Source organism: Nicotiana tabacum, chromosome 19 (assembly GCF_000715075.1).
Source record: "Nicotiana tabacum cultivar K326 chromosome 19, ASM71507v2, whole genome shotgun sequence".
Classification (NCBI taxonomy): domain Eukaryota; kingdom Viridiplantae; phylum Streptophyta; class Magnoliopsida; order Solanales; family Solanaceae; genus Nicotiana; species Nicotiana tabacum.
In genome coordinates, this window is record NC_134098.1 from 69,483,655 (window position 1) to 69,502,783 (window position 19,129).

General features: G+C 35.7%; 2 protein-coding genes across 3 annotated transcripts; one reads left to right on the forward strand and one right to left on the reverse strand.

Moving 5' to 3' along the window:
* Positions 1-5,894: 5,894 nt before the first annotated feature.
* On the forward strand, positions 5,895-9,245 carry LOC107762258 (acyl transferase 4). The gene is made up of 3 exons (XM_016580608.2): positions 5,895-6,603; positions 7,445-7,931; positions 8,428-9,245. The coding sequence occupies exons 1-3, from the start codon at positions 6,148-6,150 to the stop codon at positions 8,949-8,951; spliced, it is 1,467 nt and encodes a 488-aa protein (XP_016436094.1). The 5' UTR covers positions 5,895-6,147; the 3' UTR covers positions 8,952-9,245.
* Positions 9,246-10,091: 846 nt separating this feature from the next.
* LOC107762256 (uncharacterized) lies at positions 10,092-17,332 on the reverse strand. 2 transcript variants are annotated; one of them, XM_016580607.2, is made up of 9 exons: positions 17,128-17,332; positions 16,962-17,036; positions 16,302-16,359; positions 16,134-16,189; positions 14,073-14,135; positions 13,916-13,984; positions 10,707-10,812; positions 10,438-10,619; positions 10,092-10,305 (listed from the first exon to the last, which is right to left on the reverse strand). In XM_016580607.2, the coding sequence occupies exons 1-8, from the start codon at positions 17,185-17,187 to the stop codon at positions 10,513-10,515; spliced, it is 594 nt and encodes a 197-aa protein (XP_016436093.1). In that variant the 5' UTR covers positions 17,188-17,332; the 3' UTR covers positions 10,092-10,305; positions 10,438-10,512. The 2 variants fall into 2 exon arrangements, with proteins under 2 accessions (XP_016436093.1, XP_016436092.1); XM_016580606.2 differs by having other exon boundaries at positions 10,438-10,812.
* Between the last annotated feature and the right edge of the window lie 1,797 nt (positions 17,333-19,129).

A 19,129-nucleotide genomic window follows, 5' to 3' on the forward strand; every position in this document is an offset into this window, starting at 1 on the left:
TTCATGTTAGATGTATTTGTCATATTTACCATTTAATTGTGGGTGATGGTATGCAAATTTTAAATGTTGAAATTGAAAAGGTTAAAATGGCTCTTAATTGGCTTTTTTATTCAAACCGTAGAAGTAGACTTAGAGAATATTTTAAAGCATGCGATGAATTTGGCCTAAGAGAAAGAAAGGTTCCCAAACCTTGTCCAACTAGATGGAATTACATGTATGAAAGTTTAGTTGTTGCATATGAATATAGAAACCCCATAAACTCAACGTTTAATACTCATGTAAGTGATGATGATGAGTACCTTACAAATGCGGATTGGACTAATATTAAAATGCTTGTAAATTTTTTAGAAAAATTTCATATTGCTACAAATGAATTTTCTGGGCAATATTATCCTACTATTTCTAACTGTTTAGTTTATATTGCAGAACATGCAAATTTGTTTGATCATTTTTCAGAGGGTGGGGAAATTTATCAACTTGCTATTGATTCCATGAGAAAAAAATTTAAAAAATATTTTTTCCCTATTCCCCCTATTTATGGTGTTGCTGCATTCTTAAATCCTACGATGAAATTAGGAGGTCCTCAATTTTGGTATGAAACTGTTTATAATGGTTTAGCACTTGAAAATGATGAGTTGTCTAAACTTTCGGACGCAATAGCCTCAATTAAAATAAATGTTCAAACTATTTATAATGCTTATCAAGTTGCAATAGATCATGCTAGATCAAATGTTCTAACTCCTTCTTCTTCTAGTTCTCAATCATCTAAAAGAACTGCGGGAGTAAGAGCACTTAGTGCTTGGGCAGGGTTCAGGGGTTCTTAAGGTTCTAGTACTAGTGATTTTTCACAACTAAATGAGCTTGAAGTTTATTTGTCACAGGGAATTGAGGAAGTGAATCCCGACGGCTCCTTTAATATTTTGGAATGGTGGAAGGACAAAGAAAAACACTTTCCGATTCTTTCAAGGATGTCCCAAGATATTTTAACTATTCAAGCTTCAACAGTGGCATCAGAGAGCGCTTTCAGTCAAGCAAGACTTCAACTCGGTGATTATAGAGCGTCTATGAGGGAGAGCTTGGAAAAATCAGTACTTTTCATAGATTAGATCCGTTCGGAAAGAAGAAATTTTGGACTTGCTGAATCACAACCAGAGGTAGACGAAGCTTACGAAGAAATGCTAGCTGAACTTGCGGAGGATGATGCTTCACCTGGAAGCGGTGATGACCAAGCTTCATTTCCGCCACCACCAACAAAAAATCCTCCGGACCTTGAAGGATTTAAAAAATTTGTAAGAGATACCATGTAAATTAATATGTAACTTGTATTTTGGCACATCTTGATTAGTTTCTTTTTCTTCTGAATGGTGGTATTAGCACCTTGTTGTGCTCATTCCATAGGGGGGAGGAAGACTAAGAAAGATATTGTCATGATTTTTTAATGCTATAATAAAAATATAACGCATTGCTTTGAATATCTCTTTACAATATTTTTGTCTTTTTATATATCTTAAGCTATACATATAGTATAATATAGTATATACTATACTATACTATATACTATATACATAGTATATAAGCCATATTCGATAGTATACATCTTACTATATTAAGATGTATATATAGTATATCGTAAGATGTATACTATCGAATATGGATATATACATCTTACTATATACATAGTATATAAGCCATATTCGATAGTATACATCTTACGATATACTATATATACATCTTAATATAGTAAGATGTATACTATCGAATATGGCTTATATACTATGTATATAGTAAGATGTATATATATATATATATATATATATATATATATATATATATATCTTAAGATGTATATATAGTATATAAATCGAATATTAATGTATAAATCTTAAGATGTATATATAGTAAATCGAATATAGCTTATATATCTTAAGATGTATATATAGTATAGTATAGTATATATATTATAACGCATTGCTTTGAATATCTCTTTACAATATTTTTGTCTTTAAATTTGAATTAAAAAATTTAGGTGACAATTCTATAATATAATTTACTAGGAATTGCCTTAGATATTTTTATTACCATTTTTTTTCTCTAACTTGTATAAAAATAATTTAAAAAATAGAAAGTATCCGTTGGGCCTACTTGGGCCCGCTTAGGACCGTTTGGGCCCGGAACCGGCCCACTTAATACGGGACCGTTAGTTCGTGGTCCCGGTCCCGGACCGGTTCCAACAAGAAGCCCGCGAAGTCCGGGACCGCTTAGGACCGGCCCGCTTAGGACCGGCCCACTTAGGACCGGACCCGGCCCACATGCCACCCTTAATTCACCATCTTGATAAAAGACTTTAGAAGATCAAGTGTATCACTTTTCAACTTCATTAAGAACACCCAAATAATATTTGAATGATCGTCTACAAGAGTCAAAAAGTATCTATTTCCATTAAAAGTAGGCACTTTGTAGGGTCCCCAATTGAAAGATTACTCCTGCTCTAGTTGTACTAAGGGGAAAAGGCTTCCTCGTTTGTCTTGCTAATAGACATACAGTGCATTTATTGAAATTGCAATCTATAGGCATCATGTTCGTCATAAAAGCTAGCTGCCTCATTACTCTGGCTGATACATGTCCAAGCCTTCTGTGCCACACATTATTGTCTGTAGTAGTGTCTTCTGCCAAACAACTTCTAATCTGTTGCCTAAGCTTATTTGCACTTGATCCGTATGATAATAGCAGATAAAGACCACCCTATTCTTTACCAATCCCTTTCACTTTCCCATTGCATAGGTCTTGGAATACACAGAATGATGGAAAGAAAAGTACTGAGCAACATAGTTCCTTAGTCAATTTTGAAACTGACAGTAAGTTGTGTTTGAAGTCAGGTACACATAGAACATTGTGAATTGATTCACCACCTGTGATGCTACACTTTCCTTGGTACACAACTGGTACTGATTTTTCATTAGGCAGATGAACATTACCTCCTTTGGAGTTAGGTAATTTAGTTATATTAGTCACCAAGTTAATATTTAAAGTCAAATGATTTGTTGCCCCTGTATCAATAATCCAAGGAATGTCACAGGTTTGAGTCAATTGTGAATCAATGTTACCTGCCATATTTGCTGCAAACTCTTCTCCTTTGTCCTGATTCAATAGTCTGGTTATACTGCTCATCAGTGAAATAGTTGTACACTCCTTGCCTTGCTACATTAGAATCTGCAGTTGTGGCTGCCTGAAACATGTCATCCTTTGCATGAAATCCATCACCCATGGCTGCATTGGCTTGTCGATACTCTTGCTTCCTCTTTCCTTTGAAACCAGGTGGGTAGCCCACTAACTTATAACAAGTATCCTTAGTGTGGCCTTTGATTCTATAGTACTCACAATATAGATTTCCATATCTCTTGAACTTCTGTGTGTTATCTCTAGAACTCATTATGCCAGTGGAATCATTCACCTCATTCATAGGTGTATTGATCATACAAACTTTCCTTTGGCTCTCCTCATGAATTAGCATAGCATATGCACGACTCACACTTGGTGATGGGGACAAAAGTAGCATCTGACTTCTAATGGCACTATAGCAATCATTTAATCCCATTAAAAACTGAAAAAACTTCTATTGTTCTAGGTGTGTTATGAACTCTCTTGTTTCAGGAGTTACAGGCAGAGTTGGAATTAGGGCACTATACTCATCCCACAACAATTTAAGTCTAGAATGATAAGCAGAAATACTAGATGTACCTTGAGAAACTGTAGCAATTTCGCGATGAAGATTGTAGATCCTCGATCCATTAATTTTATCAAAACGATCCTGTAAATCAGTCCACACCTCATGAGCATTACTCGCATAGACTATCCAATTCACTAATTCTGGCGACACAGTGTTCATAATCCAAGTGAAATTTGTAGCATTGACACGTTCCCAATCCTCGCCTAGATCATCAGTGAATTGATCCTTAGTGCATGTATCGATTATGAACTCTAATTTTAGCTTAGCTCGCAACGCGATCTTCATTGCTCTGCTCTAGACTGAATAATTCTCACTGCCGGTTAATCGGACTGAAATTATTACATTTCCTGGTCCATCTGAAGGTTGTAGGTACAACAGATGTCGCGGATTATCAATGTCTAAAGCAGCCATTACAGGTTTACTCAGAAAATTGGGTATTTGAGAATAAGCAAAAATCGATTGAAAATTCTCTCAGCAATTTCACAGAACAACTCTCAAACCAGAGTCTCAGCTTCGATCGATTCACTCTAGCTCTGATACCGTGTTAAAACCACCATTGTTGAGTGGATGTGAAGCTTGGCTAAGAGAATGAAAACGAAGCTTAGGGAGAGAAGCTTCTGGACAGTCGTATCTTACTGTGTATTGAGAGAAAAGAAATCAATTACAATGAGTTGCTACTACTGCTATTTACATGTGTGTACATGAACCAGCTCTCTTAATTAACTCCAAATCTACAGCTAAATCTGTTATAACTAACTCCTAACACCCAACTAACACTATGCTAAAGTAACTGGCTATCACTCAGTCTTTTGCCTTAGTTTCTCAGCTTCCCACAATGCATAGCTGTCATCCTAGCACTTCAACAATAACCAGTACCGGCCACTATGTGGAGTATTAATCAATATAAATACGAGCCATCCAGGGCAAAATTAAATCAATTAACTAGGTCTCAAATGGACGATTTAGCACAATACACTACTAGAAATCCGGTAAAAACCGACCAACATTGGTCGGTAATGGCCAAAAACCGACCAAAACGCGACCATATACGTGTGGACGGTATTTTGTGGTCGGAAAGGCATACCGATCAAAGTTGGTCGGAAATTACCGACCAACTTAGTTGGTCAATTAAATTCAAAAAAAAATATTGCAAAAAAAAAATCGACCAAAGTTGGTCGGTTTTTTCCGACCAAAGTTGGTCGTTATTTTAATTGTGTAATAAAAAGATTCACTATCTGAGAATCGAACCGGGGTCTGTACTATGACAGGATACTATTCTACCACTAGACCATTGGTACATTTTGTTTTAAGACTGTCTTTTATTTGATTTATACTTTTTAATTGTATTTTCGCACGAAAATAACTGACCAAAGTTGATCGGTTTTATTAAAAAGTAAAATTACCGATCAAAGTTGGTCGGTTTTTTTAAATGACCGGCCGAATTAACCGACCAATTTTGGTCGGTTTTTTTAATATTAATTTTTATTTATTTTAATTGAAAAACCGACCAAAGTTGGTAGGTTTCTTGAAATATAAATTTTGCGGGACTCAAAAATAGTTTCCCGCATTTTTGCGCCAAAGAAAACCGACCAAAGTTGGTCGGTTACGTAAAAAAAAATTTAAAAAAAAAATATTTTGAAAAACCGACCAATACCTTGGTCGGTTTTTGCCGAATTTCTAGTAGTGATATGCTCTAATGTTATTCCGTCAATATTAGTTTAATTTCATGGAAAATATAGTTTTACACGGTTAAACAACATAGAGTTACCATTTCAAAAAAAAAAACGGTAGTAGTAATAAACAAAAGAAAAAAAAAAAAGAACTAATCTTTAGGTGTTGTGTACACTGTACAGTAGGACCTAAAATATTGATGGAGCGCAATATGAATATTCAGGAAATCAAAATAGCTGGTATCTTTGGCGTGCCTATGTAGTATTTTAATTCATAAAGCTAAAAGTTACACGTATATAATATAGTGTCACCTAACTAGGAAAGAAACCAATACATGTAAATAAATAAGAAAACCTTAATCTATTACTGCCTTACTCCCCAATGTCAAGCCAAAGTTTCAGTTTCACGGACTTACAAGCCAAGCAAACAGCAACAAGTTTAATCGCAGCCAAGCAAGCCCGTTGTTACTTGTTGCTACCACTATAAATCTGCAACTACGCAGTTATATTAGAATCAATCAAAATATATAATATAGTACATGAGTTGCTATTGAATTGAGGTGAGACAACGTACGTTTATCCTTTCTTGTTTTGTTTTTTGAACCTTTGTTTGTTTTGGGAAACAGGATTTGACTCAGGATCGCCCATCTTTGTTAATCCCTGCATTCATTTGAATTTGGAAGCGATCACTTAGTAAATCTCCATATATACGAAGGCTCAATTCCCTTAAGTCCGTAGCGGAATTAAGTGATGGTGATGGACTTTTTGGTGACAAGAAGGGGAGGAGGAGGAAATCTAATAACACCTTCAGGACAAACTCCAAATGATGTGCTTGATCTCTCAGTTATAGACAGTTTAGCAGTACTTCGATGCAATGCACGTACGTTGCACGTGTTTAAAGGAGGAGACGCTACTCTCATTCGTGAGGCATTTTCAAAAGCTTTGGTTCCTTACTATCCTCTAGCGGGCCGTCTCAAACTCTCACCGCACAGTAATAACCAGCTGCTTCAGATTGATTGTTCAGCACAAGGGATTTGGTTTGTGGAGGCTTCTGCTGATTGTACTCTCTGTGATGTTAACTACTTGGATGAAGCTGCAGCTTTGGAAGATAGTACCTTTGATAAACTTCTACCTCAGCTTCATTCTTCTTCTCCTGATCCTATTGGTGGTCATGACACTTTCATGGACCCATTGGTGCTTGTGCAGGTAAACTACTACCTATATATAGTGTGAAATGCGTACTCGAACCCAGAGCTAGCTGGTTCTCCCTGAAATGCGTCTCACAGTACATCTCAAATTGCTATTTTTTAAACTTTTATACTATAATGTCACTTTTATTTGTTATAACTTATTTTATTTTCAAGATCACAAATCCCACATTTTAAGAAGGTTTACTTATAAATATTTTTTGGGTAACCTGATTGTGTAAAATATTATTAACACTGATGGTATAACCACACAATATATATCCGGTGTGATAAAGAGAAGGTATACCTAAACTTATCCCCAGGAATATATATATCCAAATAGCAGGTTATGGAAATCATTTATTATGTTAGGTATATATATCTCCTCTTCATTTATTTGTCCCCAACAATGTATATCCAAAAGCAGGGAAATGTCAAATATATACAAGTTTAGGTAATACCCTGAACTTATCCAACGCTATCCAATTAGTTATTTATGTTTCATTAGGAGACACTCCTAAAAACATAGGTGTGGTGGTTTCAATATGGGACTAATTACTTTCTTAGGAAAATTAAACAGAGGAATTAGTAGTAACTTTTTCTTTCCGCAACGCGCACGAATAAAGAACTAGCTAACAACAACAACAAACCCAGTATAATTCTACAAGTGGGGTATTTAGAGGGTAGTGTGTACGCAAACATTACTCTTACCTTGAAAGTAAAAAGGTTGTTTCCGATAAACCCTGGCTCAAGAAAAGATGAAAAGATGAAAAAAAAAATCATTTTTTGCCTAAAGACATTCAAAAACTAGCTAGGTAGCAAAAAATAGTTAACGATATTGTAATTATCATCATATGCAGGTAACTGAATTTAAGTGTGGTGGCTTCGTTATGGGATTAACTTTCTGCCACAGTATATGTGATGGATTGGGAGCTGCACAATTTCTAAAAGCAGTAGGGGAGTTTGCTAGGGGTGTTGAGAAACTTAGCGTTACACCAGTGTGGTGCAGGGAATATCTTCTCCCAACTTCATCACCACAAAAAGGATTTGCATCAGATCAGGAGACCAAAGACAACTCATCAATGTCTCCACCGTTCAATATTCCAGTTCCAGATCAACGGCTGGAGCATGCCAGTTTCGACATTCCAATGGATGAGATCAATCAGCTCAAACACAAAGTAATGCAAGATCAATTAATGGACCGCCAAAATGCATTTTGTTCCTCTTTTGAAATTATAGCTGCTACTCTGTGGAGACAGCGAACCCGAGCAATTTTAGATCTAACAAACGACGAGAAGAATTTCTCCTCCTCGTCGAATTCAAGCTTTATTACTACAGATGATGCAGGTCAGGGGTGGAGCTATAGCCGGCTGTATATATGAATCAAATATTACTTTTACGCATACTCTTTTTTTTTTTTATAACTGTGGTGTCCGGGCCAGCTTACGCGCACCTCGACTAATTCCACGGGATACATGTCACCTCCTACCAGCAACAGATACCAGGTAACTCTATCCACCAAGGCTTGGATAGATGGGAAGAAATCACCTAGTATTTGCCTGGAATATTACTTTTAAGCATACTCTTTCGTTCCGATTTATATGATACAGTTCGGATTCGAGAGTCAAATTTTTTAAACTTGATCTCGAATTTGGACATAGAATCATCAATTCAAAATATTAAAAAAGCATATGAAAGAATCACGGTCAAAGAAAAACTTGTTTGACTCTCGAAATCCGAATTGCATCACCTAAATCGGGACAAAGGGAATATATAGGTCAAAAATTACTTTTTAACCTGAATACTCTTAGCAAAATTACTGGAGTCGCCACTAATGATGCAGGTGATGACGAAGTGAAGCTGGTGTTTTTCGCTAATTGTCGGCAACTGGTGCCTCTACCGGCCGGGTTCTACGGGAACTGTTTCTTCCCAGTGACGGTAAAGGCATCGAACAAAATTGTGGCACAAGCATCTCTTGCTGAGGTGGTGAAACTAATCAAAGATGCCAAGGCGAAACTACCAGAGGAATTTTCACAATGGCTTAATAACAAGACCGGTAAATCTGTGAATGAGGATCAAAATGGTGATGATCAATTAAATGATCCATTTGCGCCAGGGCCTGGAGTAGGTTATGATACACTGTTCGTTTCAGAATGGGGAAGACTAGGATTTAACGAGGTTGATTATGGATGGGGGAAGCCTGTGCATGTGATACCAGTACAAGGATCTGCTGTTATACCTGTGGGAATTGTTAGCAAACAACCTCTGCCCCAAAATGGCATTCGGCTTATGACCTGGTGCGTCCACAGCCAACATCTCCCTTCCTTTCTTAACATGATGAACAAAAGGAAATTGATGATGCTCTAATTAATTGATGTCTCCTGCTATCAAAAGCGTATTAATTAATTTGTGTGTACTTGTGATTTGTGTTGTGTGCCTTATGATTCAGTTTCACAATTATCAAATTTATAGTAACTGAAATTTCTATTTGTCCACTTACGGGATGCTTGGCAATTGTCAACAAGGTAAACTCACTGCGATAGACGCGTATCCAGTGTAGAAGCTATGGGTTCAACTGAACTCATAGCTTTCGCTCATTGTATTTTTACCCAGAAAATGATTAAATATGTATATATAATAAATTGTGAACCTATTAAATTAAATGAGATGTGGTAGAATTGTAAATCTGAACCCATAAAGTTTAAATTCTGAATCCGCCTTTGGCCATAGATTCAAATTTCAATCACACTACAATTGTTGGACAAACGTAACTCACCAGAGGGGTCGGAGATTCGGAGTGCTAATTAATCAAATTATTGTGCAGACAAAAGATAAAAATCAAATAGATCAATTTTGTTATAACTACCTTCACTGTTACATCTAACTTCAGTGCTATATTAATTTACCGTTGAGAATGAAAGCAATTTCACAAAAATAAATGGAGATTTAATTCTGTTTCTATCCCCCAAGAGAAGTTACACGTACATTTGTTATCTTCTAAGAAGTGTACAAAATCCTAACCTAACTCATTGGCTTCATCCCTGCTCCAAAGAAGCAAAAAACGAGCTGAGGATGACTACACTATTTAAACCATACTACTAAACTCATGTTCTCTTTTTTTGCATGCTTCTTACTTCTTCTTCTTTTTTTTTTTTTTTTTTTTTGCATTTTAATTATTTCCATTCTTCTTGTACATTTTTTCAAGAATTTTTCCTTAATAATAAGCTTCGTGGCAACTTAATAATCATTCGATTTTTTGGGGCACAAAGCAAAATACTGAGATTCTAATTAGGGGTTCAATAGTTACCCACAGTAGTTTGGTTTTGAGTAGCTTTTGTTTGTTTGGCTTGTTGCTTCTTTGAACTATGAATGACTGTTGGGACATGATGTCCAACAAGCAGTTTTTTTGTGTACTGTGCATATGTTTCAATTGGTAATAAAGTTAATTAGTTCTAAAAAAAAAATCATTCTATTTCCTAAAGACGAAAGTTTGTCTTCTTGAATCTCTTTTTCGTTTAAGGGAGTATTGCTAGCTGTTAATTTCAAGCATAGGCTTGACCTGCCAGTTATACCTATTTCTGTTACAACAAGAGAAAACGCATGATCTTGTAATTACTTCTGAATAAATTTAGAAATACTTCGTAATTTTGCAAATCTACTTTTGATTCTCCATCAACCAATCATGTGAACCTATTAAGACAGAACCAAATCCCCAGCTGTCCTGCAAGTTGAAGAAAAGGGGGGGAAAAGAAAAAGAAAAAAGACAACGTGAAGCCAAAGGGCTATCAAGTAGAGAATGCTAATGAAACCAATCAACTTGATGAGTTGATGGAATGGAAAAGCAAGAACATACCATCCATAGATGATGAGAAATTGGAAATTTGATTAAACTGACGCAAATTCTCATTGACATATCAATATGCCACAATCAATCATCATCACTTTCATCACTATAGGAAACCAAACCACCTATTGTAACTGGTTCACGGTTTTCATCATCGGCAATAGGTCCTTTCACAAATCTGTGGGATTCTCCTGTGTCACATTTGGATACATTATGAATATCTGATGAAAGCTGCTTTTTATCATCACTAGACACTTTGTTAGCTGTCAAAGAAGGACCTGAAGTTTCTGGATCCATCTTTGCTTTCTTTGCTTGTGGCTTGACTTTGATAATCGTTCCCAATGGATTAGGTGGACGACTCTTCCTCCTAATTAATGTCGGCTCCTGCATCAACCAACAATCCAATGAAAACCAAAAGATACAGCGACCATAGGGCCAGAGGCATATACCAAAATAGGGATTTATAAGTTTCTTCCTCCATTTTTATTAAGGAAACTAGTAACACGTGACTTGCGTCTTGCCAAATATTGTTTCTTAACGATACTGATATACACCACACAAAATTCAATGCCAATTATCATCCCAAATTGGTCATGTAACAAGTAATCCCCTTTCCCTTGTAGAATGGCACAGTTAGACAGAATAGAATGACAGAGAAGCCCATTTGTTTATGGTATTAAACAGCAACCTAAGTCCAAAAGGAGAAAGTGAAATACATAACAACAACAACCCAGTAAAATACCACTATGGGGAGGGTAGTATGTACGCAGACCTTACCCCTAACCCGAGGAGTAGAGAGGTTGTTTCCGAAAGACCCTCGGCTCAAAAAGAAGGTGAAATACAGAAATATGAAGCAAAACCTACCATTCATCTAAAATTGATAGAAAAAGGCAACTCTAGGAATTTAAAGGTAAAGCCTCATTAGAAAAGAAAAACTTCCTGTTTGCAAAAGTTGACAGCTTCACGAAGCTTGCTTTAGCACTAAACAAACCTTTTAATCGAGAAAGAGTTGTTAGCACATAATATATAAACTGAGAACTAGATGCAGGATCAGATACGAGACAATGTGAAGGAAGAGATGAACAGAAACACGCAACAAGAGTAAAGAGACAGACAGGAGTCCCCAGAAGGTGAGTCAAATGTAAATCAACTTTACGCTTTCAATAAATGATTCTGTCTAGTCCATATATCAGAAAGGTGCTGTACAACAAAAGAAGAAAAAAAGTTAAGGGGAAAAGGGGTTTGATCTCCAATTCATGCCTACCAAGCACCAACACTGACTCAGTTGGATCATGAAAAGGCTGGAACAAGAGATATTCACTGTGCTCTCTTCCTTTGGTTTCGTGTGGTCAATGGCCATTGTTCGTAATACAAGAAATTCTATTAAGACAATAAAAAAAATTACTATATGAACAGACAACATCAGAAGTCCCTCGATAATTGGATAAGTAAATTCCATCTTGGAACTTAATAGACCTAAATTACTCTTCAAATATCAGATTGCAGCTTTTCAATTGTTTAGGGATCTTCATTGCCATTTGATAGTATGGGTGAGGCCTCATAGGGTTGCATTGCATACGCTTATACTAAACCTATTCATAGCAAAAGCTGCAAAGCTGAAGTTTTAGCTTCTAAATTTAATTAACTGAATCTTGAATAGTTCGTTCACAGGCTTCGCAATTTTTTGCTAGTAAATTAGCTGTTGCAGCATGTTATTCTTTTTTCCTCCTAGTTCCCAGCCGACAATTCTTCTTCTTTTCACTGATTAACCAGCTTAATCGCCTGTAAGTGTTTTGATTCCTTCAACTCTTTTGTTAAGTTGGTTTTGTTGTGTGGTGCAGACGGCATCAATTAATCACCGGTACCAACTAGTATAGTCACAAGATTTCCATCTTTAAAAAGAAATTGCTTGCCTTTCCTCCTGGGATTTTGACTTTTCTCCTAAGCCCAAGCCTAAATGACCCACCCAACCCGCCCATTTATTGAACTCACCCCATCTCAACCCATTTAAAGTTGGGCTGATTTTTAGCCCAAATTAATCCATGAATAACTTTGCCAAAATATCTTAGAAATAATTTCTTTTTATTTGATATGATGTATATGGCCATAACAAAAAGAAAAAGAAGTCTTATTTAGTAACTATAAGAAAACACTTATTAAGTAAAGCTTGATAAGAGTTGGGCGGGTTGTGCCATGACCCAAATTTTAGCCTATCTTGACCCAGCCCATCTTAGCGCAAGTAACTTTTCGGCGGGTCAAATTATTTACTCAACCCATTTTGACCCACCCATTGGACACCCCTAGTCAAAGGTAATCAGATACTATTTTCTGCATCTGTGCCAGCAAAATTTTTTAGCAACATCCTTTCTTCCTGAAACCCAATGGATCAGTGTTACTTCTTGATTTTGACCATTTAAGCCAAATCATGAACATAGAAACAAAAGGGAGAAAAGAATGAATAAGAAAAAGAAAATAGAATAACCACGGAGGCCAAAAATAAAATCAACCAAGTTATAGATGATTGTGTTACAGAAAAGGAAATGAGCAAAGGCGGGGAATTATGGAGTATTAAGAGTTTGAAGCACAATTGGACGTTCTCCACCTTTTCTCTTTAGATACGTGATTGGTACAAATCCAGACTCCTTCCTCTGTTGTCTAAGGCGAAAAACATAGGAAAGCCCAAAGGTCTAATGGGGTTGTAAGTGCAGAGCGCAATTATAGGGGGACTTCAATGAAGAAAGGCTAATGAAATTTTTTTCTTCTAAATATACATGTAATGCATGAAAAACAAAACAAATAAAAACACAAACTAAATGATATCAACAATGGATTGACAAAAACACTACAATTAAGTGAATATAACAAGTAGTACTTTATAATATATGAAAAAGTGAATATAGAAAGTAAAAATCACCTCCTTCAAGTTCAAAAACCATATTAATTTATGATTCAGATGAAAATATGCAGCAACTTTCTAATTAAGATATAGTAACTAGCTTTCTAGTGTAGTAGTAGTAGTAAATTTCCAATTTTCTTTTTTTGTTTGAACCTTGCCAACTATATCTAGCGATGCTCTACAGAACCCATGGATGACGAGACATGCACTGAAGCACCCTTTAAGCGAAACGAAACACTAGCCTGACTACCTAGCTTTGTAATTTTTCAGCGTTTATATGAAAGCTTAGTGCTATGAAGTACAGCTATTCATTTTAGAGAGACGTGTATGAAATCATTAAAAAGAGGTAAATTGCCAAAGCATCTTAGACAAAAGGCCAAGAATCATTTTGGTATTAGTGCCTCACACATGTCATATCATTTGACCATATATTGCCATCTCATATAACTATGCGGCCACACAGCAGAAGTAAAGGCAGATAATTTTTAACATCGGGTGAGATGCTGATAAAGCAGTGGCTAAGAAACAATAAGCCATGAACACCAAAAATACAGTGCTTTTCTAAAGGCAGATCCAGCTATTGAGACTAACCTGGACTTTCGGAACAGGAGGCATCTCCTTGATTTCCTGTACAATGGTAGACTGTGCAGCAACAGCAACCTAAAAAACCCAAGAGTAAGATCAGCATTCTTCATAGGCCATAAAGCAAACTTCTAGGCAATGAAGTTGAACAATGACACTAAATTACTTGAAAACTTCGCAGCTGCTCAGCCTCTTCATCAGCCACTTGCTTCTCATAATCTCTCCTTGACTAAGCAATCAAAGAGTTAGAGCATAAAGTATCAAATATATGATGCATGCATAAATATGTCCATGTTATGTTCATACACAGAGGAGACAGACAGACATCAATTTGTACACATAAGCAAATGCATTGAGCAGAGAAGCGATCAACGAGTTAGAGAGCATCCAAAGGTTATATCTTTTATCTTCTTCTGATGCAAATTAACTCATAGCCCAATAACAACTTCTCGAGAACTGGTCTTTCCATTGCAAAATAAACGGAGGTCACCGTCACCATGTATTATCGCACAAGAACATCAAGAGTACACTAAATAAGGTTTTCCTAAACTAATAAACAAATAAGAGATTGGAATAAATATATTCATATAAGGAAAACCAAATTTCCATATATGTACTACGGCACATAGAATTGTATAACTTCACAACACTACACCAAATGGCAAATGTCATAAAAGCAACAAGATAAGAAGCTGAAGAAATCCAAACTCCTGCCATGACGATCTTGTTCAAGTCAAGCTGGGCAGGGTCATCCAGCATTTCATGCCAATCTGAAAGCTTAGGAACCTCACAAGTTGAACCCCCTCCCCACATAGGGAGGCGGGGTCATGCCGCTACGCAAAACATATCTTGAAAGCTTGATTAAAAAGGTATAGTGAAGCATTAAGAACTAAACTATGTTGGAGCCCATTCACACATATATATATACTGCTCCATTAGCACGCATAGACTAATAGAACCAATAGATTAGACAAAGCACAAATTAACTTTTTAATCAAAAATCTAGAGCAATTGTAATATTAATGACATTCCAGCTGGAATAGTTGCATTTAGGCTTCCCAGCAAGAAATACTTTCTATGAGATTAGGATGCCACATGCTTCATCCTTAATGTAGCAGAGGTGTTAAGTGCATAATAATAAACTAAAATCATCATCAACTACATGATATGCCTAAAAGCTCAACGTGCAACTAATGTACTTACTGTGCGCATCTGTCTACTCTAGGATACAGTAAACACTAAACATGATAGGATACGCTGCTACTACAACAGAAATTACACCTTAATACCGAACTAGTTGTGTTCGTCTATATGAATCATCCATATTCACTTTCACCCATCCCATTCTGGACTTGTTTCATCCGAATACTCAATCATTTGTCATTTAAGACAACTTAGGGTCCCTATCACTAGATTTCCTGAACAATTCATGCTGACATACAAATTTCTAAATATACTAAAAAGACTCCAAGCAAACACTGGACTTTAGGTATGTGTTCCAACAAAACCAGGCTTTAATCCTAACTATTGATATCACCTATAAGAACCTTTTACCTCTGTCATGTTTTGATCTTCATTAAGTTCGCACGGATTCCAAGAAATTCTACATCTTTAAGGACAATTTCCCTCCATGTAATTTCAGGTTCACCTCATTTCCTTTTAACATATGTAATCATTATAGCATCATAAATAAGGACCGGTGCATTTTGGAGCTCTAAAACATGGCTATGTACTTTCTCAGCAAGCTAGTCCACCCCTAGACTACAAGTATGAATGCTATACATCTCAAGCAAACTTCTCGTGTTTTATCCTCTAAGTAGTTCTTGTATCTTCTGTCAGATGAATGTATTTCTAATTTTGTACGACCGCACATCCGTCGTAACATCCACATATACACTACAATCAACGAATAATAAATCATGCATAAAATAACTGTAAGTTTAAACTCCACGATCAGAGGGTTTGTCGCTTGGAAGAGAACTACAAGGAACCTTAAGTTGAGATAAGCAGCTGAACTTTAAGATAGTTATTCACTAAACACCCACTGCTCATATAAGCATTAAATCTCAAATTAGATGAGTCCTTAAAGCAAAAGATAGAATGTTCCCCATCACATGTGTAGAAATGATAATAATGTGGACAGGACATCATGGCAATGACAAAGCATGTATAGATAATCTATTAGTTGTATCCCAAACAAACATAAAGACCTTAAGCAACATCTAACCATTTCAAGCTTATCAAGGAACTCGGTCTCGTCATCATCCAAGGCTTTAGGTGGTCCTGCAAGAACATTAAAGAGATACATTTCCAAGCAATTGTAAATGAATAGCGCAAGCACCAAAATGAGTAACCCACAAGAAACGAAAAAGGAAAAGGGTCCTTAATTACTCACGGTGTTTAAATCGCTCATTAAATTCAGCATCTTTCTTGTCCTTGTTTTCCTTCAAAATCTGCGGTTTCAATGAAAAATATAACTCAAGCTGGAGAGTCTGATATTTGAAGCACAAACATCCCAGAGAGCATAAACATATGGACCAGAGCTACCTTGACACAAAAGATTAAAACTGGAAAGGATAATCAATGAAAGGAAAAATAATGTCATTAGCATAATAGGAGGTACTAATTTCCAAAATTATTGCTTTGACAACACAATTCCAGTAATGTTCTATGTTCACTTCGTCGAAAAATTATATTGTCGTGTAAAATAAAAAATAAAAAGATTTGGTCATATATGAATTGTTGGATCCTCTTGACATAAGGAAATTTTTTAGTGTAGTGATAAAGTGGGTTCAAAAAGTTGCTTTAGATCATAAATTTGAATTCTAACTATGAGATTCTAATATCCTTTTGAATTCCTTTATATAAATTCCTGGTTCCACCACTGGTTGATACTAGGATATCTGATACAGGTGTTTGTAAGTATCCTGAAGGTACATGCACATTGTTGCCAATCTTTATAGTGTATTTAGAAGAGTTAACACAAAGTGCCCAGTAAGGAAATATAGCAACAATAAGTGACAAGCAAAAGGGAGTTTATTGAGTTTTGTTGGACCTCATAAAGTGGGCGATCTCTCTGAGCAGTTCCGTCCTCGACCCGAGCACCCCGAGTTTTCTTGGCTTCTTCCAACTACGAAACAAACCCACGTTTAAAGCAAACAACTAACGGCGGAAGAAACCCATGTGAACAGAGGAAATGGGGGCAAGGGTTTACGGTTTACCTGTTCTTCGGAAACAAAACTCATCAACCTTATAGCAGGTGGTAAATCTTCGTCCGCCATTGTGAAGTTCAGTTGTCGCACTACAAAGTTACACCACCAAGTTTGATTTCGCGGGCAGGGGTGTAGTAGTAGCAATATCTGAGCTGCTTCCCTTTTCAGGTTACTGTGTTTTCTCCCCCTTTCTTTTCCATTTCAATCCCCAATTGTCTTCCCAATATTGTCAATCACTAAATTGATACTACTTAGGGGTCGTTTGGTAACGTGTATTAGAATAGTGCGGAATAAGGTGTATTAGTAATGCATGGATTAGTAATGTATGTGTTAGTAATGCAAGCATTAGTTAAATATTATTTCTTATCTACTGCTTGGTGTGGTGTATTAAAATTATAATGCATTGCATAATTTTTAAGAAAAATAGTTGTTTACAAAAATATCCTCCATATTCTCTAGCTTTAAGGGACTTTAAGGATAATTTTGTCTTTAACTAACCTAATGCATGCATTAAAGCCTTGGTATTACTAATGCCATGGTTTCTATGCATTACTTATACATAGGATAATACCAAGTATGATGTTATATAATGTACCAAACAAGATATTAATAATGCATAGAGTTAATGCTTGAATTATTTTTTCTAATGTCTCCTACCAAACCACCCCTAAATGTTGATGGGAACAAAAAAATATTTCATATTTGTTCTCATTTTCAAAAGGAATCATTAATCATGCTTTATTATTTAGAAATAATTTAATTTTAATCTTACTACTTTACCTTTAAGAGAAAAAAATTATATCCATGAAATATTTTATGATTTGTCTAAAATTACAAGTTTCGAAAATATTTTTTTTCCTTAAACTTTGTGTCGAGTCAAATATCAGCACATAAAATGAGATATTTTTATTCCACTTTTTACCGTCCAATATTCTTTTATTTAGCTAAAAACAACTAGAACTATAAAAATATATTTGGATAAATCTCTCTCTCTCTCTCTCTCTCTCTCTCTCTCTCTCTCTCTCTCTATATATATATATATATATATATATATATATATATATATATATATATATATATATATATGTAATAGAACAAGTGATGTGGCACTCTCCTAAGATGGGATTTCTATTTATCTTTTTCCTCAATTTTTTTATCATTTTCTATCACTTTGCCTATTTCTCTTTTCTATTATCTTCTATCGAACCGTTTAGCCGGAACCCAAAAGACACGACATTAAATCTAAGGAGGTTATTACGATTAGTCACAACCCAAAAGGCACAATGTTAAAATCAGCCTTATTATATGTTACTTTCTCCCTCGCTCTATCTTCCTACTTTTTGACCCAACCCAAAAGAAACAATATCAAAGATCACCCTTATTGGCTGTTGCACATTACTTTCTCCATCGCTCTCTTCCTATTTTTCGATAAGCCTATAACAGAAGTTTCTCCCTCACCATGTCTTCTTCTTCTTCCTCTCTTAATTTCTTTTCAATTCAATGTATAATGAATGTGATATTAATGTATTATTTAAATAGTATATGATCTTGCTTTCCCAATTTAAAGTCGTGCATGCTATGCTGAGAATACTAGCAATATGTAATGCAGGAAGGGATGAGATTTAAGTACAAACTTTCTTCGAGTCAGAGCAGTCAATAAATTTTTATTTTTTATTATATATCTTTATTGCTTCTTTTACTTTCTTCTATCTACGTGACTGTAGTAATATTTTGGGATATACCAATTCTTACAATAATACTCCAACAAAGGTTGGAATTTCTTCTGACCAACAACAAGGGGCTATCTCCACAACTTTGTCTATTTTTTTCTAAAGGGAATAAGGTAACCGTCCTAGAATGAAAAACTGAAGAAATATATGGAAAGAGAGGAATGGAAAAAGGAGATAAAATGAAAAGAAGGAAAAAAGAAAATGAGAGTGTCACGACCCAAATTAACCCTGCGTAAGGTGTCGTGATGGCACCTAGTCTTTACGACTAGGTAAGCCTAATA